Below are 22909 nucleotides of genomic sequence, written 5' to 3'. Positions count from 1 at the left end.
AAATGGATTGCCAAATATTGCTTTTTAATATCTAAGAAATTCATATCAGATTCAACCACGCATCATTAGTTTACATTTAAGATAAAAAAAAAAAAGAAAAAAAAAAGCTTACCTGGAACTACACCATTTGTTGCTATTGCACTCATGGAAATTGCGGTTAGCATAGTCTGTGTAAGGAACAGAAATTAACAGATTAGGTGTTCTTTGAAAAGTGGTACAGGAGAAGTGATCAAAGCAAACTAGGAAATAAGAGATCTTTGTATAAACTGTTGCAGCAGCCAAAACTGAAAACATCCTGGGCTAAGGGATTGCCAGATAAATCAAGCACTGTGTCTTCCACTGAAGAATTTAGTTAGTTTAAACGTTTGAGATGGATGTCTTCTGAAGCCAATCCCTCTCAGTTACACTGATATTTAACCATTAAGGAGAAACCCTGCCCTGCTACCCCTATGAGCAAACTGAGCGGTCCCATGATAACAGAAGATCTGGCTAAATAGTCAAGAATATGATCAACTTACACAAGCACAACACATGAACACGATGATGAATGACTCGAGAACTCCAGCTGTGCCCACAATCCACGTGAGGCGCAAGAAAAGGATGACTCCAAGGATGTTCTGCAGGCAGGGCAGGTACACCCCAATGAAAGTGCCCATACGTGGGACCTGCAAAGACACAACATTAACTCCTTGGCACTAAAGGACTAGGGTCTGCATGTATTGCCTACAGTAAACCCACAAAGACTTAATCACAAGCGTTTCGCTAAAAAAAGGCCATGCTGGCCTTACCAAGCTTGGATGGGAGCTTCAGCGTTTCCTGTTTCACAGAAATTCAGAGGCTAGTTAAATGGAAAGGATCCCAAGGGGACAGAGAACTGTGACAGCCAAACTTGTAACAGCAATTTATTGTTCCAAAAGCTGCAGAAAGTGCTGCAAGATAGAATTTTTGTTAGTACTTTATTAGCTGTGACGAACGTGGATCAAAACACATGCGCACACACACAAAAAGCATGCAGGCTCCCTCATTAAAATTCCAGCTTCCTTCCTTCTACAATTTAGGAACATCAGGTCTCCTCTCTATTTAGAAACAATAACCGCACACAGCAGGTGTCCAGTTACAGACGTTATTCTTAACTCAGGCCCTGGAGGGGGGAAAGGGGAAAAAAAGCAGCCAATATAAATCACTATGCAAACCTGGACGCTTTATGTATTTAAATAATCCACCCAAGCATTTATTTTATATATTTTTATATATAAAAGTACCCAAGGAATATCACGGACTTCATTTTTATTATTGAGGAGGACAGTGTCTACATGCAACATCAACGCTACTGTCAGACTGAGACAACAATCTTTAAGAGACAGCAGGATTACTTTGAAGCGTTTATATTGGGGAAGTTAAAATGTAAAACAAAGTACAAACATAAAAGGCTAGAAACACATTAGTGGTTTGCTTATTATAGGAAATGAAGCTTAATTTCACACTGGTATTTCTGCTAAAAAACAAACACGCGCACCACACACAGCGCTATTCTAGAAAAACGGGGAAGTATTTCTTCCACAAGTTTCACAAAAAGAATCCTGGTAATCTCCTGTAACTTTAAATTGCAGCAAACCGGGTTTCACAGTGAAGAAATTTTAAACTCTAATAAGTTTTTACTTTGCCTGCTTTGAGAACTGCAAATCAACCACATTGAAAAGGGGCTTCACTATTAGGGGCTTCCCCAATTCCCTATCTCGGCATAAATTGTCACCATTCTCTATCTCAGCATGAATTGTCACTCATTTACACCAAACCCTATTATTTGTGCTCCTTTCTCTGAGGTATAATGATGAGAAGCAGACAAGTGGTGCCAGAAGAGAAAGAGCTTGATGATTTTCACAATTACAATGTTGTTATAATAATTCCCATCCTCCATCTTACATACTGGAGCATCCTACAGCTTCCATACAGGAAATGGCCTTCTCCCCCCTCCAATCCCACAAAACTTCCTAGAATCTGCTCTAGAATTCCTCAGTCAAAAGCTAAAAAGCATGACCAGTTGGCACTGTCCTATATCTGCTCTTCCATCCCCTCTCACAGGGCCCATGCCCAGCCCTGGCAGGACCTACTGAAATCAACTCATAGAAAGGGTGGGAGGTCAAACAACTCTCAAAGTCTCATTCTAGATTATACCCATAGCTGCAGGCATTGCCACTTGAGCTGTCACCTTTGCCCCACATGGAGCTGCTAGTTCAGCAGTCATCAGGATTACTAGCTTCTTACTTTTTGGTGTTTAATAGGTCAGCTCTACTTTCAAACACCATGTATCTTAAGCCAGTTCTCAGGAGCTTTAAATCTTTTCACTGTGTGCTACTCCTCATGCTTGTCCTTAGAGCTTCCTATCCTCACTTTCAGTTTGGCTGATGTCAGATCTTTCTGTTCCAGCATCATTATGACCCATTCTTCAGGTGATCTATTATCTTATCCTTTCCAAAAAGTAGTGCTATAGCTACATGAGGATGAAGAGCCTTTGAGTTTGTTACTAAGCAAGGAGAATTTTATTAGCAAGCACAGGCAAACCACACTTTGCAGAGAGCCAAACCTTCTCCCCCAGAAAATGATGTATTTTCCCCCCCACCCACACGATGGCATGTGATTGCAGTTCCAGAAGACTAGAAGAAAACTAGTTTTATACCAACTGCTTCAGGAAATTGTGAAATGGCCTAAGTAACTAGAGATTTTCTGGTATTAATACTAGACTGATAATAAGAAAGTATTAAAAAGGTATTAATGCAAATTAAAAGTTATTTTAAGACAAGAATCTCTCATCAAACCAATCTTATTCCATTACTTACTAAATCCAGTTACTATTCGTTTTGCATTTTTAAGTTTTGCGCATACCGCACATGTAGGTCTTTACAAAGGTTTTTATTTGCACAACGATAAAAAAAGTGTAGCTTACAGTATCAAAAGAACAAGTAAACCAAAAATCCCCCCACCTCCAAAAAAAGTCAGTTTTAATAACAGCACAAGCTGTTATCAACCAATCAGATGGAAACACAAGTACCAAGATTTAGTGATGAAAAACAGACTTAGTATTTCATTTCAAGAAAAGAAAAAAAAATCTAGAATCAGACAAAAACTGTCAATCTTTTCAAAGTACAGAGACTTCTCTTCTTACAATCAGAGTGAGACACAGCAATCTTGCAAGCCAATCTTATTGCTTGGTAGTTTAGACTCCAAAAAAGTGCTTCCTAGTCTACCAAAATGCCTTTACAAACAAAATGTCTTGTTCTTGATTATGCAAGTAAAACTCCCCACTTCATTGCATAGGAAAATTGCTACTACCACATAGTAGGAATATTACTGTCTCCTTGCAGGCCGCTCACTCATCCTGGAGAACTCAGGTGTGGCCACAAAGCTCCTTCGCCCTAGGCCATTTCCAACAAGTGGGACAGTCAAGATGCAACAACCTGTTTTCTTCTGTCCCCTTCAGGCTCTTAAAAATAACCCATGCCAAGAGGGGTGCAGTTATGCTTCCTCAGACACTACTGTATGCACTTCACTGCCACACTCCCCCTAGGGCATGTCACACACCAGCTTTCATGCCATTAAAAACATCACTCTGCTGCCACATAGCATTCACCTAACATCCAAAAATAAAAATTGCACAGAGAAATCATGCTGCCAGGCCAGCAGATGATGCTCAAGAGAGATAGAGTGCAAGGAACTACAGTGTTCATATGGGAAGAAGGGTCCAGAAGGATACGCACGAAGCCACCCGAGCACCATCCCTGCCCACACCAGAGGACAAGGAATCACTCTGCAGAGCCTTTGTGCTGACATTATCAGATGCTAAGCTGAAGAAAGGAAAACAGCAGAAGCAAAAAGCTAGAACAGGTGGCTAGATTCCATTCACCACCTTGACCCAATGTCCAAATACCAACTCCCATGGCAGCAGGGTCTACTTTAAGATGGGCATCACAAGTTTCACCTTAAGGCAAGTAAGTTCCTGTTCTAGACTCACTTTCAGGAAAGTTTTCATACCCATCTCTTCGGTCCACTTCCTTCTATTCGTGCCAATTTACACTCCCTTTTCCCCACAATGAGGGAAGAGGTGTATACGAACACAGTGGCAACTCTTCCTTCCTCTACCCAAAGACAACTGACTTCCAGGCTTCTCTTCCCAGCATCTAGGCAGTACATCCACATCAGGTCCAGCCTATCATCATGTCACTCCTGCTCTGCCAAGCCTTAGTGCTTTTGATCCAGGCTTTTCCCTTTTGGGAACAGATCCATGTTTACCAAGGAACGAACCCACCATCCAGCTGCAGGCTCTAGACCTCTGTAGGAACAGAACATAAGCAGCTACCCAGTCACGAACAATTTTCGGAGATTCCCTGCTGTGTTCTAGCAAGTTCTTAAGGGTCACATGCCAAGCATCCTGTCCTTCCCAAACCAAGAGTCCTCCCTCTCTCTTGAAGACATATGCAACAAGGCATTTCCTTGAAATTTGGTCAACCTCCCAAACTTCAAATGCTCACTCCAATGTAATTTGCTCAGAAAACAGACTGCTAACAAATTAATGGGATCAAAAAATCTGCAAATGCAGTTTAAGTGACTTGTTTTCCCTTAACGGTCTTCAAATTTCAACTCAAGACAACACCTGACCATTAAAACATGTTAATAAAACATGGACCATATGGTATGCTCACTAAAGAGGGAAAGAAAAGTACTAAGCTCATACAAGGATAGAAGGATGAGCAAAAGAAGAGAAACCTCAGATTGCTTGTTTCAGGCTTTAGTGTGTTTTAGCAAGATCTTTGCCATAAAGCTAAGAAGAACTATTATTTAAGATAAACTCTATTGTAAAGTACATTTTTAGTAAAACAGTATAAATCTCTCTGTTTTAAGCCATACACGAACTTCCTTTAAAGGCTGCATAATGCTCCTGCTACAGTGGCTAGCCTTGTCACAATAACATACAAGTTTAAATACCTTGATTTCCTTTCGTTTGCTGTCTTCATCTGCTTCATGTTCCACCACACCTTGAGTCAAATTAGTGTAGTTTGCCAGTTTATTAAGAAGAGATGATACCATGGGGTTGCTATCCATTTCCTCCTGTTGGAATTTTAAGAATAATGTATTTTAGCCATTAATTTTTAGTTATGAATTTGATACTATTTGAAACAAACACTAACAGAACAGCTCCAATTGACTCAAATACATAAATACGATAAAATACTAGTTAGCTCTCTTCAAAAAGACTTGTAATTCTTTCTAGAAGTTTAATGGAAAATGGCTATATTGCCATGTTTTAACTGTTTGACTGTTTAACCAACTGTATCTATACCCAAAACAGATTCGTTGAGAATAATACAGAATAATTCATATATATTACTTGACACAAAAGATGTCAGCCTTTCCACCTTTAACCAAACACCTGCTACAAAGCATACTAGCACAAATAAATAGCCAAAAGGTTTCCAAGAAAAGCAGAACTAGAGAATTCAGTCAAGTAGGCAAGATTAAGCACTGGAAGAAAGACAACAAATGTTTTACTATTTGTGATCCTGATAAGAATTAAGGCATTCATCTCTAAGGAATGCAATTTATTAGATCCTGATAATCATCAACTAAAAACATGTGAAGAGTAAAATTATAGGAAACATCACCAAAAGATTCACCCCCACAAAAGAAACGGTGATGAGGCCAAACTGGAAGGCTTTCAAGTGGGTGTTACGATAGGGTGGGCTGTAATCCAAGACATGCAAAAGATGGCCCTGATTACATCATCAGGAGAGGATTTAACTTCAGTCAGTGCTCAAAATAACAGATGCAAGCACCTATTCAAATGGTATTATGAAAAAATGGGGGCAGGGGAAGCAGTTATGGCCAATTTAATCAACACTGAGGCATAAAACAGTTACTTTGAACACAGGTTCGGACATCTCTAAGAAATAAAGCTAAAAGAGAAATCTCATGGCAAAACTTTACTAGTATGATTTTTGTTAAAAAAAAAAAAAAAAAAAAAAGTAGATAATTACAAACAGATGACGACCAGTGCTACTTTGATCCTTAGCACAATCTTCATCAAGACATGCCAAAAGTAGTAACGTGCATTATTTTGGGCATGCAGAAGAAAGGAACTGAAGGATCATATTCTCTGTGTAAAGATACATAGAAGGAAAAAGGAGGAGGTGAGACAGACAGGGGACCAGAGGGTAGGATGCAAAACAATATGGAAAAAGCTTTATATAAACCTTGTTTATTGTTAGCAGCAACCAAAGCTGATGCTGCTAAACATATGAAGCAGAACTACTCAAATTACTGAAGGAATGGTTTCATTACGTTACAGTAGCACTTAAACGTACAATATCAATATACTTCTTTCCTTTAAATCACTGTAATTATTCACTGAATTAGGCATGCATTAAGCTTGCATTATAAATTAGATCTTTACATTCTGGGTGAGAATATAGCTATACACTAACTGAACACTATTAAGCCACAGCCTGTCATAGTTTCACTGCCCTAAGGAGTCTTCCCCTTGATGAAGATAATATTCTCACTGATGATCATTAAAACTGGATACTGCTCTGTAACAACCACCAGATTTAACTTTCAGCAGGATTAGTTACCAAAATCTAGATTCTGGCCAAGCAAACAATTTTAATTTAGTATGACAAATTTAGCCATAGCAAAGCATACCAACATTTATTAACTTGTCTTTTACAGATCAGCTATAAAATATAGAAAAAAAGTTTTGTTTTGTTTTTTAAATTATATCATTCATGCTTGAAAATCCCCTGAAATATTAGCAGAAACCAAACTGCTGAAAAAAGCTACTAATGCTATTCCTCCCCGTCCCCTCCTCAACTAAATCCCAACAAGGGAAAACAAGATTTTGCTCATTTACTTTATCTCACTACCAAAACCTCAACCCAAGGTGAAACAGGTTCTCTGGGTATTTAATATAGACCTGTAATAACTTACCTCAAAGAGAGCCATATTCTTCCCTTCATATGAGTTTCCTCTGTCCGTCTCGGCATCGTTGATGAAAGGGCTGCTCTCCCTGACAATTCCATCGCCTGGCAGAAAAACACAACAGTTAGAGTGAAGAAGAACGCAGGAAAAGTGTGAGACACCCCATAAGAGCCCCAGTAATACTGAGGATGCCTCTGCCCCAGCCACGCTTCCCTGCTGAACTCCCTGCTTCCTGACAGCGTAAGCGCCTGCAGCCAGCTCAGCCAGCTGGGTGATTCTTCTTTTTTTTTTCTGCCTTTTTATAGAGAAGTGTAGCGAGACTCATAGTTTACCAGCCATATACAACTAACGGCAGGGACTAATCGGAGAGGCGACGGTGTTCCCGATGATAGCGAGTCATTGGGAACAGCGGCAGCGAGGGCGGGCGCGCGGGAGCGACAGCAGCACCTGCTCTGCCCGGGCAGATTTCGACACGAGCCGAGGGAAGCGGCAGCCCCAACCTGGCCGCGGGCACGAGCTGAACCCGGGGATTTGCTAGAGGGGACAGGCCCCGAAAGGGAGGCTACCGCTAGCTCACTGGTACAAATCCCAGCTTGCCCTCGTGGCCAGGGCTGTGCCCCCGCGCCTCCCATCTGAAAAAGCAGATATGGGAGAGAGAAAACGTCCTAAAAAGGAAACGGCTACCAGAGAAATGGGAAAAAAAAAAAAAAAAAAAACACCACACACCACACACACATTTGTGCTGCGGGATGACTAAGGAAGCAGTGACGGGGTGAGGGGAGGCACTGACCCAGATGAGAAAGTCAGGGAGGGCTGCAAGTCACACACGTGTATACTCCTGCCTGCACATATGCACAGTGTGACCATCGTGTAACAACGCCCGTTTTATAATGCTGCATGAAATATAGATGGGTATGACTCAAATAACATGACATATTTTATATGTGTATGATGAGTCTTCCTTGGGAATATTTTCGTGCAATAGATCAGGAATAGCCAAATTGATGTCAAGCTCTTTAAAAGAAAACAACGCAGAAAAAAAAGTAATTTTCCTTAGATACTACACTAAAAACTCATCCTCCAGCCGATACAAACTCTCATTGAGGAAACAGAAGGAACTGTCACCTTGAAACAGAGGCAAATTCAAGTCACATATGTACTCTTTTTTTTTTTTTTTCTTCTTCAAAAAATGAGGCACTCAGATTTAGTTACTGTTAAGAATGATCTGCACAACTGCTTACTGCAAACTTGTAAAACTTCACTGCTCATGGCTTCAACTGGCTGGAAAACAAAACCATAAGCACACATTTATCTTGGGCTGGTGTCAGGAACAACCAACCTCATTTCATTTGGGGGTCGCACGGGAAGAACAAACCAAATGAGGAAGGTGGAGGATTTAAAAAAAAAAAAAAAAAAAAAAAAAAAAAAAAGTAGCTTTAAATAGAGAAGTCCCCCAGCAGAAAATATAGGGATATTGGGTAGTTTTAAATGTGTTATCTGTTACTGTAATATATATTACAAAAATACCTCTGCCACAGAAATTTTAAAAGGCTTAAAGTACCTGCTGCGAGGGCTGAGCCGCACCAAGGCCACTGAGAAGCAATGCTTTGATTAAAGACAGCTCACGAAACCTGAGGAAGCCCCCAGCCACACTCCAGAAAGATGACAGGTACCAGAGGCCTGTCCTGATAAGAAATCACCTTTCTGAAGAGCTACAAACCCCTTAAAATTTCTAGACTGTAAGGAACCAAGTCATTAATTTTAAAACAATACTAAAAATCAATGTTTCTATGAAGGAAGGGTTCAGCAGCCCCACATCTTCCAGTTAATCTAACCACACTGTGAGGACAAGATTTAAGCCCCACGCTAAAGATGCTGCTCACGCTCTTAACACTTTTCCTTAGTCCCCAGGCGTCACTGCGAGGAAGCCGGGTTTCACTCACTTAAGCAATAAATTTACCACATGCTTTTAGCGCTGCTCCTTACTCCCGGTTACTTAACCACCAGCTCAGCTGCTCGGCAGCGCTCTCGGAGCACAGCGTTCCACAAACTGCATTTTAAATCCAGCGGCTGCCATTTACGCTGTCAAGTTAATATCCCTCGGAAGCCAAAAGCGCTAAGGCCCTGGAGAGCGCAGGGGTAGCGATCTGGTGTCTTGCTTTCAAAAAGCTGTAGCAACAGTCGATAAATAACTGCAACACGATTACAGCAGTGTTCAGAATTCACATGCGCTGTTGAAGTCTAAAGGTGAAAAGCAAAGCACAGCAGCACCAAGCCGTTCTCTCAGAGAATCATTATCCTCTCACTGCTCAATCCCTTTAAACTTTAATCCAGTGTGATGGGTGGCACACTCCTCCACTGAGGAGAGGAGGAGGAAAACATACACACCACACAAGCCACCACCACACAGCTCCTCTGCAGGTAGTAAGAGGACCCACTGTTAAGAAAACCTGGTTTGAAGGGAAACAGCCTTCTAATATTTTAATAAATCACTTCCATACATTTGGGAGAAGCCTCAGCGATCCAGGCTGCTGACAGCACAAAACGAAAGAGGAAAGCAGGATGTAGACAGTGTGGAAAAGGGTTTCATGGCTTTGGTCACGCAGGTTCCTTCTCTTGGCGGGATCTGCATCCACCAAGGCAAATGTTACAGCAGGGCGCAGTGCTGATGCGCACACACCTGTATTTTAGATTTCTATACTAGGTTTGTTCTTCTGTTACCATAACATGGTCTAAAATCTACTTGTTGTAAAGCTGCTTTTGATTTATATTTCTTCCAGAAGTCCACCCAAAACCACACATAGCGTGGAAGAGGAGAGAACGAGCAACTAAGGAACTGTGATCATCCTCTGAATTTTGAAACCGTTCAGTGAGTAACTAGAGGGGAAACGATCCCGAGTACTTCAGTGAAATCCCATGACTTATGGGAGCACAAATTAAAGATCTAGAGCTCTTGGATTTATCCTTTGCATTGTCACTTGCACAAGCCCAGGCTCAGCCCTGTGTTCACAAGACTACAGCAAGTTGAATAAGCAGTATCCATGCATCTCTGCTGGCACTAAATATGCTTAGCAGACTTGGAAACTGAGACCAAACTAAGTATTTGCATGGAAAGCACCCAGCTAAGTCATCCACATCCCTTGCCTGGCTGTCGCAGGAATTGAAGCCTCTGCTGCCCTGAGGCCCCTGCTCTAGCTCTGCAGCCCATCCCCAGCATCACCCTTACTACACAAACCTCTAATGTAGAGTTAAGACCCTCACTCTTGCCCCTGCCTGCAGGATCCCACATTTACAGGCTGCCCAGCTCGCAGTGCGAATTGTAACAGGCTGCAGAAATCGCACTATTATTTACTATTCCAGGATGTAATCCAGCGCTCTCTGAAGGCTTGAGTGGTAAGTAGTTCTGGTTCCTCACACTTAAAAATAAGCCAAGCACAGCACAACCTCCGTGGGAGCCTGTTACGGGTTCCCCAGTGGTTGAAAACTGATTAGCAGGTAACTTGTAAGGCACCACCAAATCCAGCACATCAAGTTAACTGAGGATGGTTTGTGCTTGGGGTAATTTTGCTTTTAAATCAGGATGCATTTTGCATCCTGACCCGAGGCATTTCACACTCATCTATTTGCATACTAAATGACACTAACCAGATACCTGGCCTTGTTAGGCATCAAATCACATTGCCAGAATGAGACTGACAGTTTGACAAGCTCGCGTATAACTAAATATCCAGCAAATCAGAAAAAAAAAAAAAGTTAAGTACAACAGCACAGGTGATATACATGCCCGAGAAAATGAAAACAGTATTTAAGGAGAGCTTTAACAACCTTGCAAAAAAGAGAGAACTGGGTCTACCACTCCTGCAAAGATGATAGTGTTGAATTTGGAATTTAGTACTATACTCACGTCTATAAAAACAGAATCATAATTTCACGCATACATACGCATATGTGCATTTATAAAATAATTTTAAAAGTAGCTGGACTGCCCAAAACCAGACTCCTCTAGCCCAATGCCATATCTATGGCAGTGGCTACATTCAAATTCAAAAAAAAAAAAAAAAAAAAAAAAAGCATAAGACTAGAACAAACATTTACACCAAACTTCATGTGCCACTTTGTACCTTATCTTTCAGTCTCATAAGGTCTCTAATTAACCACAAACTACCCTTATCTCTTTCATTCTGTGGCACATCTGTATCCCAATGCTTTCCTTTTTCCAACCCATTTGTTGCAAGGCTTATATTGAACAGCACAGATCCGAGAGAAACCCCACTGCAGAACTAAGCTATTTACCCTTAAGATATCTTAAGTCTTCTGACTTTTACCACCAAATTTTTTTTAACACAGACATTAATTTTCCCCATCTCAAAATTGCTTAGTTTCTTTAAGAGTTCTTTATAATGGCAGACAAAAACCTTCAGGTTGGAGGTGGAGGATGAAGTGTGGCAAGGGAAGTGTACTGACCTCACCTACCTTTTCCATGCTCGGACAACTCCCTCAAACAGCTCTAAGACTTTGGGAGCAAGAGTTTAGAAACAAGTTTGAATAAAGAAGCTTTCTGTAAAAGGTGCCCTGGCCCTTCCTGACGCGTTACACTTACTTATTAAACATTCCTTATCAAACCCCAGTTCCATGAAGCTGAGGCTCCTGCAACACCTGTCCTGGAATGTCTATTACAAACACAACATCATGATCACACTCATGTTTATCATTACCACACAATACAAGAAGTAGTAAGTGCTGATACTGTCCCAACATGGGAATGATTTCAGTAATATTACTCTCAAGCCCTTTTCCATGCCAGTTTGTTCCACACTTTTGCTTTGCTACTCAAAAGTCACAGCAATGGCTCTTGCACAGTGTTGTCATGAGCCGATTATAGAGGAGTTGGCCAACATGCCATGCTCTTCCCTGTGCCCTCCCCTCTGCCCCGGCCAGGACACTCCCCTCAGAGGCCACTGAAATCCCAGGATAAAGCTGCTGCACACTTGCACACCACAAGGCAGCCTCAGCATATCAAGCACTTCCTTGGCTGGAACAGGCCAGAACTAGATTCCAGGCCCTCAAGCAGGTGAGACTAGTGATGTTCCTGAAGGAATTCCTAAGACTCCCTTGGCCAAAAAACTCCACAGTATCACGGTACTTACTGGTATAAGGACAGGGATAAGCACACCGCTATCATACAAGATCCAAATAAAAAGACGACAGCCCAGTAGGGCCCTGGAATTAATTCTACATTCACAGAAACAGTTGATGCCTTTGTCCAAAATTACGACTTTTATCTAGCTTTTATCTTTCTATCCTTATCCTCCAGCTTGTGTTTTTCCTGACTTGTACTAGCGTCTTTCTTCACCTGCTCGTATTTCCATATAAACAACTCCTATTTCCATGTAAACAGCTCCTTGAATTTGTTCTACCGGGAATAAGTTTGGAGTAAAACATTTCTAGCAAGATTAAGACCTTACAGATGTTTCAAAGACAAACCTTGCTAAATACACCTAGAAGACTTCAAATAGAAGAATATAGAAGAACTTAAGTTTCCTATTCTTCACATTCTTCATTAGGGTTTCCAGCTGATATGGCACCTATTTTAAAGCTTTCTAAGTCTTCAAAATAGCAATACCTATTTCTTATGACCAGATTCTACAGAAGCCTCCTCTTTTATACTCATGCACTCTCTCTTCTCACTTTACCTATACTTACCACATTGTTCTCTTACCTGACACATTCCCATTGATCAGGGAATCAAAAAGGGGCATCGAAAGAGACCACATGCCTTACACTTAAATTGAAATGCATCATGCTATAGTGAGAGCTAATCATACAACCTCAAGATACAGCTAGCAGCTATGATGAGACTGATAAAGTCGACAGTCCCAGTCTTTAGCCTATCCCCTTCTCCAACCAGGCACTGCTTAGAAAACCAGAACAAAGGCCATGATTTATATTTTCCAGGAATGCTGTACATACCATCTCCAATGCATCAGCTGGAGCAGGGCAAACAGAAAAACCTCTGGCTCAGTTTCTTCAAGCAGTTACCTCATTCCACTAACAAGTCCAAAGCCATTTACAGCTTTGTTTTAACACTGTTCCCTTAAAACATGGAAGCTTAAGATAATCAGATAACCTTTCTTTCAGACTTCTTCAAAGTTGGCTCAACTCAAAAGAGCATGAAACTCCTCTCAGGCATGAAGCAGATTTTAACAAATATTAAAACTGATAAACTTCTAATGTTGCTTTAGACACTCCTCCAAATGACACATCTCTGAGTTTGCACACATACACACCACGGTGCAATTCTGCTCTCTGAGGGACTAGCAAGCAACCAAACTCACACCATGACCAACTTCCTTTTCCCAGAAACCTACCCAAGGGAACACTGCAAGAGCAGCCCTCCCCAGGCCGCTCTCCTTGTGGCTACCAGCCCGATGAGCCACTTCCCAGCGAGGAACAACTACTCCAGTCCAGGAATGTTGCCCAGGCCTTGGGGAAGCTACCCGAGGCGTCGATCACCTCAGCCCCAAGCAACACACCAATTCCCAACGCCAGACACCGCAGACTCGCACTTACAATCCCACGTGGTGCCATCCCCAAGGTCACAGCCAATGCTATCAAATCACTTCAAGTGTCCCCAGACATCAAAATAGTTCAAGGCATGCAAACAGTTAAAAGTATTTCTGGGACAGCCCAATGGTTCAGATTACAATCAACCTAAACCAGGCACCTTTCCCGCTCCCCTGCCCTCCCACACTCAGCGCTCACCCGTTCCCACCCGCCCCCGGCCCAGCCATCGCTCCAGCCTGGCAGGGACAGGTCCTCACCGGCCAAGCGGCGGGCAGAGCGCTCGTCATTGCCCTTTCGTTTCTGCTGTCCATCTTGGTCCAGCCTAGGCTCCCACCGGCACTAGAGAGAGGGCAGCAGGAGGGGAGCGCGCAGGCAGGGCAAGCGGGACCTCTCCTTGCCACCCGTGCCCCTTCTCACAAAAGTAAGGGGAAATTTTCTGAGTATGGAAGAAACAGTACGGTTGTCTTATCTACGGCAAAGTGGCAATTTAAGCGATCCTAAATTTGTGGTAGGAAACCCATTTAAGAGATTAAGGACAAAAACATGAGACCATCTAATCTGATTTCCTTTCTTTCCACAGCATTTCATTCCTACGTCAGGTTCTCCAGCTTTGAGAAAACACACACTTTTGTTCAAGCAATCCATTTCTTGATGCTTTCAGAATTAAATACATATATATTTTTAATGATTCAGATTTAGTTGATGGAAAAAGTCTTAAAGAAATTGTGATTTACTTGTAAATTAAATTGGTCTCTTCTTAAATTTAGTAGGTATACTAGGGGCTTACAGGTGAAAATTTAAGCATTTGCACCCAGCATTTTCTATAATGTGGAAGCATCTCTATTTCAGTCAAGTCCCTTCAAACTTTATTTTTTTCCTCCTCCAAAAAAGGCAAAGTCAGCTAAACTCACCTTAAGGTATTTTCTCAAACTCCAACCATTTTGGGGGCAACATTTTCCATTCTTAAGATATGCAAAGCATTTTCCATACTCCCCAACCAAGTGGAGTATGTTAACACCTGCCTTACCCACACTATTTAGAGAGGTTTAATCGCCTCTCTGCCCGGGGATCACGTTGGTCCTCTTTGCTACGGCATTAAGCCAAGCTCATGATATTCTATTCCAGGCTGACCCCTAAATCTTCTCCAGATTCACTGCTTCCTCACTACACGCCTCTTCACACCCTGCTCCTACGTGCCTTGGCATTTGAATGCATTTTGTCCAGACAAACCCCCTTTAGCAAGGACACTCCTCTCCTATCATGCTGATAGTTTAACGTTTCACATCACCTGGAGAAAGAGGAAGAAAAAAAAAAAAAGGGAGCAGAGTCTTCTCCTACAGCAAAAGGCTGTAAAAGGCGTTCACAGTAGTGGGAGCTACCTAAGAAACTTGTGAGCCACATGACCACAAACACAACGCTCTGGCTTTGATAAGATAACTGTTCTCTAAATAACCAGGCACAGGCGTAGGCTTCTGTTTTTGTCTTAAGGGATAACAAAGTGAGCTTTGCTCACCAAGGGAGGCTTCTAACTTTATGCAGAAAGGTCTAAAGGCAAACTCAACTGGAAAATAACTAATACTTCCCAGAGAAGCGCAAGTCTTGGACAGTTTTTAAAAGGTTGCGCTCAGTCACAGTCTATGTATGTTAAAGTATTTGTAATAAAAACTACAGTAACATTTTCATGAAGTTGATAGTATTTTGTTTAGTTTGTATTGGCTCATATTAAGAACATGTAATTTGTTTGTACAGTAAGTGCTTACTGTGTGGATACTTTTAGCTTCAAACGCTTTTAAATTTAAAAGCCACTTGAACTGAAATGTAGAAGTGACAAAGCCAAGGGAGTTTACTCTAGCAAGGACTGTAACACTATTCTCTCCACTAAGTATTTCCAAATTCTTGATCAACAAGCAGCTAAAGAAAATTCAGACAACCTTAATTTTGAATTTATTATTCCTTTCACTCCAGCGTTATACAGACATATTCTTCAGAGTTCTAAAAATAAAGCAGAGTTTTCAAAAGCAATGAGCTAGCTTTAACTCAAATTGCAAAAAGACCACAAAAACCTCTCCGTGCATCTCATCTATAGAAGCTTTTGCATGATTTGAGTTTAAGCATTCGGTGCAGTCTTTACAAAGAAATTAAATTCATGACCCAAATAATGTCAAAATATTTTAAATACAGCACCGCTCTATGCTCTTGCTCTATGTTTTTTTAAAAATAACTAGCACAATTTCCTTATCTTAAAAAACAGAACAAGATGTACTTAAGCCCTATGTATGCAGTTAAGCTCGCTTTACATAAGGGAGGATTCTAATACTGCACCCATCACTTACCTTGTCAACATCACTATTTTAGTTTTCCATACCTAGGCCACTATTACAATCAAGTACAGTGTATTTCTAATAAAAATACACTGGAAAAGCTGCTAATACAGCTGAAAATATAGGCCTCACTACTGCAGTACAATAGTCATTAGATCCATCATATTGTGTTTAAAAAAAAAAGACTCACCTGGGTTTGGCCCACTTTCTTCATAATCTTGTTCTTTCATAATTAAAAGGGGAAACCAAACCAAAAACCTACCCAAACCACTCCACTGATCCTTCCGATATCAGGGAAGCAAACGGGAAACTGACAGTTGTCTCATCCCTGCTTTGTGTAAGACACAAATCCTGTTTCTTACTCGTATTGGATTAATCCTAGAGCGAGTCATTAAGGCTTCGTGCCGTTGGAAACATGCGCATGACACAGCCAAACTGCCCGGCCGCAGCAGAAGCCTCCAAGCAGAAATAAGCCCGAGGATTTCCGCCTGCAGTAAACATAATGCTTAGGGAAAAGGGCCGGATCGGCTTACTGAAATTCAATGTCTCTTCCTACTAATAAATGCAGTTGAAAGTCTCCTTTCCATCAAAGAAATCCATTTTGAAATGCTTCCATTAAGCAGGTCAGTATATCCTGGCAACATACAGTTTATTCTAGAGGTTGATCTATTTGTTAAGCTAATAGTAGGTATCGAGAACACATTAGCTATTCTTGAGCATGGTATTAACAGCACGGATGCTAAACCTCGGTTCTTTTTAAAAAACAGCCTGCACTATTTGTACTAATTTAAATAATGTAACAGCTTAGAATTTCTTTAAAATATAACTAACTTTGCAAATATCCTTTGTATTTCAAAGAATATACCAAAAATTCTGCCTTAAGAGTGACACCATAAAATTAGAGCCATAAGTTGTTAGTTCTCTTAATTCCCTTTGGAGTTTGATACTCTGTTGCTTTTAATGCACTTCATATATTCCCTACGAGCCTTAAACAGCCTCATACAGAGCGTTTCAGTTCGACTAAATGGATGTTGAATGCTTAGAACGGATTAGTTGCCGCTGTCAAATCTTTCAGTTGCATCTGAAATCTCCTTTCCTCGGCAAGCGTAACACCTATCCCGCCACCTTTGGCGCAGCGCAGCCGCCTGCCGAAAGGCTGGAGGGCTTCCCACCCCCATTCCCAAAAAGGGCCTCCTCCAGGAGCGGCTCTAACTCACCGGCACCATGAAGAAGGGGTCCCCTGGCTCTCCAAATTTTGATTCAATCTCCCGGACTGTCTCTTGTGCTGTATTAGGAAAATAAGGCAGCTTGTCGAGCACCAACATAGGCCTTGCACAATATGGGGGACCAGTAGAAGAAGAAGGGGTAAGGGGAAAAAAAATAATAATAAATAAAGGAACTTTCCACTGATCAACAGACTCATACCACCACATTGCTTGTTCTACTGTTAAGTCCTAGCACTCTGAGGACAGCTCCCCAAGTAACAGAGCCAAACTCAGGCAGGTTTTCAAGGCCTATTTTCAATCTTCCCTTGCGAAGCTAGGAGGGCAACACATGAGCTTCCCCTTCTCCAAGACAGAAGTCATCTGCTACAACTTATTCTCTTCAGAAAGTGTCAAAAAGTGACCTTGCAGGAAGAAGGTTTGAATTTTAAAGAAAACAAACTTCTGCCCCCGCCCCTTGTCAGGAAGTAAGAAACAGAACCAGTCTTTCATTTCTTCTTTCTCGCAGAAAGCAAAAGGGATCTTTCCAAAAATATATATTCTGAAAAAGGCATATTTATCTGTCAAAGAATAATAAAGCAAGATGAGTGAAGAGGCTGGAAGCATGGGGGAAGACAGAAGAGACTGCAGGGAGCTGGGGAAAAAAGAGCTCAAACTTTGCCCATTCAGAGAATGTCACCAATTATTCCTAGTAATTTCATTATCCCTGCTTCCACATCTACTTTGAGTCAACTCAAAAAAGCAACAGTGTAGCTTGAAGATGAAGAAAAACCCTTACTCAGTATTTGCTGTAGGGAGAGGCGCTGCTGTTCTCCTGCTGTGATCCAATTCAAGGAAACAAAGGCTCTTGAAACAATCTGGTTTGCCCGTTTCCTGCTGGTTTGGCTCTCTGAACCAGTTCACAAGTAACTGCACTGGACAGAATAAACTAGCAGCAGCAAGCAAGATGGGCTATGCTCTAACATCAAACTAGCAAATGCTAAGCAAACTTAGCAAAGGCAGCCCTAATATTACTCCCTGTGAACTTTTAACAGGGGTCACGTAACACGAGTCATTCCAAAATGACAATAAAGGCAGTTAAAAGCACAGTTACCCCATAGGACCTTTATTCAGCATCACCTCCAAATGAGAGAGTCAGGGTTTCAACAATAAACTGATCAAAATGCCTTAGCAATACTATTTCCATGAGAGGACCGTGGAAGTTAAATTTGGAGGGCTGATGGCCTTACCCCCGACGCAGCCCTTTCCTACAATTGCTTTGGGATTAGAGTCACTCACATTCAGCTCTGGCTCTAAGTGTTAATGTTCCCGTATAGCACTTATCTCGCATGGAATCAAGAGAGATCACGGGGAAATGGAGTAGCACCTTGCAGTCCATCTCAGCAGAACATTTCTCTTTCACAGAAGGCTCTTGCCTCAGTCTGAAACGCTCAGGCAGTTCTCCTTGGAGCTTGGACAGGCAACAGAAGTCACCTGCATTCACAGCGACACATGTAGCTCCCCTAATCAGAATCAGAGCATCTTGGCAGAGGCAGGCTCAGAACCTAAGGTGCACGGGGCAGCCAAAGCCCCTCAGAGCAGATCAGCAAATCCCTCAGCTGATCCTTGTGCCTGTGCTCAAAGGTCAGATTCACCTCAGCAGGAGCAGCGCTTCCGCTTCCAACACCGCGCTATGAAACTGGATATTCCGGGAAGAACCGGCGCGCCTTCTGGAAAGGGAGATCCTGTCTTGCAAACCCGCAAGAGCTCTTTGAGCATATGGATGAGGGAAATCCAGTCTATACAGTCTGCTGAGATCTCCAGAAGGCTGTTGAGAGAGTCCTGCCCCAAAGGCCGATAAAGAAATACAGCAGCCATAGAATAAAAGGGAAGGTCTTTTGTGAGGGCGTAGGTAAATAACTGAGTAAGAAAACAGAAGATAAAGGGCTGTGCTGTATGGTCTGGGGAGGAAGGCAAGCAGTAAGGTGTCAGTCAGACTACTTCGGGTTATTTAAGGTTGTTAAGGCACAGGATCTCTGAGGCTCAATACATACTAAAGCAACACCCACAAAAAAAAAAAAGTTTTAGAAGTAGATATATACATACATGGAAGAAGATAACCCATAGCTGGCGAGACTGCAAGCTCACCACTACCACTCGGGAACAAGTCCTTTCCGTATGGTAGTTTCATGAAAACAACAGATCTATGATTTCTTTCCAAACCACAGTCTGAACAGCTGGAACAACAGGAGGGGGATATAAAAAATAAAGAAGCCCTAGGGAGGCAAAGGTATAAAGCAGTAAAGGCAGGGAGAAGATAGCAGTGGCTCCCACATAAGGGCTGACTAAATAAGTCTTCAGTTTGGAAGAAAATGACTGGGTTGAGATGGAACTGAAACAAAGGCTTATAAGATTGCAAGTGATCTGGAGAGCCAAGTCACTGTCTCTGTCAAGAACTGGCTTAGTTTGATGCTTCTGATCAGAAAAAAAAAAAAAAAAGAAAAGAAAAAAAAATTTAAAAAAAGTTACAGACTTTAGTGACTTGCCACTGAGCTGCAGAACCTATTGCCACAGATGCTGTGAGGACAGAAGTATATGCCAATTCCAGGGAAAACTACACAGAGAAATCCCTCAAGTGCATGTGAGTGCAAGATTAGCATTTAATCTACACAAATTCTGTGAAATTAGATCTGAAGAAAAAAAATTAAAAAAAAATCTCCACACACTTCATGGTAACCTCTTCTGCTTCTGAGCAGCAAGTGGCAGGAGTCTGGGAGAGCACATGCAAACAGCACCAGGTTTGCCAGCTCATGTTCCCATGTACATCCCTCCACATCCGTCTTCGGTCAGTACTGGAAACACTGTGGACAAAACCAAGCACAGGGAAAGGGGCAGAAAATGATACCCATAATACATGAAGACAAATAAAAATAAATACATAAATAAATGATTAAAAACACATCCTCTCAAAAAATGTCCTTTCACAAAATTGTGAAATTTGCATGCTTCATTGTTCATCTTGTAAGAGTTAATCCAATTTTCTGAAAGGTAACACAAACATAACAGTATTTTTCCGTGTAGTAAGTTTTGAACCACAGACTGCACTAGACTGGTTCCCTCATCTGAGGATACGTGACAGCAGATGGCAAGATTAGCCCTTGTCTTCCCTCCTATGCAGGTACATTCGCCTCAACTATTTCCTGGTTTTGACAGGTTTAACTAAGAGATACATGTTGGGAGAAGAGTAAAACAAAAACACACACAACAGAATCCAGAATCTCTCTTGAACATCCACCCAATATTCCCTGCAACAGGCCATTTCTTTCCTTCTAGCCTCCCATACGTTAAGGAGGACACGCTGGGTAAGGTCCCGCTCCTCTCACTGCGCGGATGAGCTGCCCTCCTGCCACCTCAGGACATCCCCCGCAATTCTCGGGCTTCTTGCCACACTCATTGGCCTTGCCAGCTCCAGAGCCTCTTCCTCCTCTGCCAGAGGGGGGTTTTCTGCTGGTCTAGCATGTTGAACTAGCTCCGAAAAGTCAGCAGGGTCAAGTGGCCTCCGAGCAGCAGGGTCAAGTGGCCAAGAAGGGAAGGGAGGCAGGGGATGGAGAAGAGATGCATCTCCTCCCACCCTGTGCCCAGGGCACGGGATCAGGAGACAAGCGTTGCCTCTGAGCAGCAGGCCATTAGTTTAACCACGGTGCTGTTTAGCGGTACCAGCTTTTTAGAGCTCATTAAAGTTTGTGGAAGAATGAATCAGGAGAGCTATTTGACTCCACAGCTGTAATCTAACAATTTCTATGCATTACAGGCCTGCACACCACAGACATCCATATAACACCCAAGGCAACAGAAAGGCTGTTGTGCCTTCCCCAAGCCTCTCCAAGGCTAGGGCACTTCACCTGTTAGCTGCTTTTCAGCTTTCAGAATACACACTGTTTTTAAGTCAAGACTTCATCTCGTCAGTGCTTTCACCTACACTATTTTAGAGGTATAATTAAGAGATTAGAGAAGGAAAAAAAAAGTCATCCCCAAGCTCATCTTTTCAAGCAAGAGAGCTCTACAACTGCAGAAGCTGTAGATTTACTTTGCTAGTATTAGTCCACACAAACCCTGCTCGGCCACGTGAAAAACTAAGAGTCCTCACAGTTTCCATGGTTTGGAGCAAACCGCGACAGAAACGCTAGTGGCATAGGCATGCCTGTCCCAGGCCACACCAAGCTATAAACCCGTACGCGTTCAGGATGTGGGGACCCCAGGGGGCTTAACATCGCGCTCCACAGCGGCCCGACCCCTAAGGAAAACACAAAGCGCAACATAAATAAGAGCACGTGCTGGGCGCCCGAACCGCCGCGCACCGCCCGCCCCGCGCTGCTCGCACCGCCCCGGACCGCGGGCCCGGGAGCCGCCGCTCAGGGGCCGCCCGCGGCGCGAAGCGGCTCCCGGGCGCGGCCTGGCGGCGCCGCCGCCACCTCCTCCCCGCGGGGCGGCCGCGCACCTGGGGCGCGGGCTGCGCTGCCTCCCGCCGCCGGCTCCGCGCCCGCCCCGGCGGCACTTCCTCCTTTCGGCGGGGAGGCCGCCCCGCGCCCGCCGGACTCTCCCCCGCCGCCTCCCCGCGCGCAGGTGGGCGCCTCCCCGCCCGCCTCCCCGGCGCGGCGCCCCGGGACCCCCGGCCCCGCTCCGCGCTGCTCCGCGCGGCCCCGGCGCCTCCCCGCCCCCCGCTCACCGGCGCCGCGCTCCTTCTCGTCGTCCTCCTGCTCCTGCTGCGGCTCCGGCGAGCCGCGCTCCTCGCCCTGCGCCTCCACGGGCACCACGGTGAAGTTGGTGGGCATGGCTGCCCGCCCGCCCGCCCGCCCGCTCGCGGCCCCGGCACACGCTGCCGCTGCTGCTGCCGCCGCTGTTGTTGCCGCTGCTGCCGCCTCCCGCGCGGCTCGCCGGGCGCCGCCGCCTCCTCACGTGAGGGCCATTTCCTCACGCAGCGGGGGCGGCGGCGGCCGGGCCGGGCCGAGCCACCTCCTCCGCCCCGCGCCCCTCCCCGGCCCGGCCTCCCCTCTCCTCCCCCGGCGGCGGCGCGGAGAGACCCGCCGGGCATCAAACCCTCCCGGCCGGCAGAGCCCGGGCCTGACCCGTGGCAGGTGGCCGCTACGGTGAGGGCAGGGAAGCTCTGTCTAGAGCAGCAGCAGCAGGGGAGGACGGTGCTTCCCCGAGCCAGCCCGCTCGCCTGGGCAGCAGCCCGGGCGCCTCGCAGGCTGCAGGCAGCTCCGAGCCGGAATGAAGGTGGCCCCCGGGGTGCGTGGGGATCAGCAGCGTATCCAGAATCGAGGAGCAGTGCGGGGACGTTCGGTAGCTGGGGACGTTCGGTAGCCATGAGGTCCCCTGAGCACGTCCCCCGCAGCAGGGCTGTGCCACCTGCACCCCTACACCTCTGTCTGCACCCACACCTTGCAGAAGGAGACCCCGAAGGGCCCAGGGTTCCCCTGCCCCGGGGGCCAGAGGAGTCTGCTCAGCACCACGGCCTCCCCCTCGACGCAGAGGCCTCTGAGCAGCAGGGCTGGGGGCCGTTCTGGTGACAGCCGGTCAGGCCAGCAGGGAGAGGGGCATGGCAAGAGCTGGTGTCCCCATGAGGGTGGCAGCTCTGCCCCTGCTCGGACCATCCCCAGCCACAGGGATGTGAAAACTGGCTGCGTGGAAAAGGAGCTGCTCTGCTGGGAATGAGTGTCTCCATCCTCCACCTTTTCCAGGCTCAAGAAAGTAAATGGGAGGGTATCTCTGCTAGCTTCTAATCTGTTACTGAGGTTACTACAGAGGCAAGGATATTTTGGGACTTTTTATTTTTCACCTAAAATCTAATTT

The 22909-nt window shown here is 44.2% G+C and overlaps 1 protein-coding gene across 1 annotated transcript in view; it reads right to left on the bottom strand.

Moving 5' to 3' along the window:
• The window catches only part of SLC12A7 (solute carrier family 12 member 7), a 58327-nt gene extending 36408 nt beyond the window's left edge, over nt 1-21919 (bottom strand). The window contains 5 exon segments of the mRNA XM_088525967.1: nt 113-167; nt 519-665; nt 4981-5103; nt 6979-7073; nt 21783-21919. Coding sequence (XP_088382093.1) covers nt 113-167; nt 519-665; nt 4981-5103; nt 6979-7073; nt 21783-21888 — 526 coding nt within the window. The 5' untranslated portion in view covers nt 21889-21919.
• Nucleotides 21920-22909: the final 990 nt, after the last annotated feature.

The sequence above is a fragment of the Tinamus guttatus genome, unplaced genomic scaffold (assembly GCF_059628265.1).
Source record: "Tinamus guttatus ecotype Peru unplaced genomic scaffold, ASM5962826v1 Tinamus_guttatus_pri_ptg000025l, whole genome shotgun sequence".
NCBI classification, from domain to species: domain Eukaryota; kingdom Metazoa; phylum Chordata; class Aves; order Tinamiformes; family Tinamidae; genus Tinamus; species Tinamus guttatus.
Note: the sequence above shows the minus strand (reverse complement) of the source record. Positions and strands in the feature narration are given on the sequence as shown.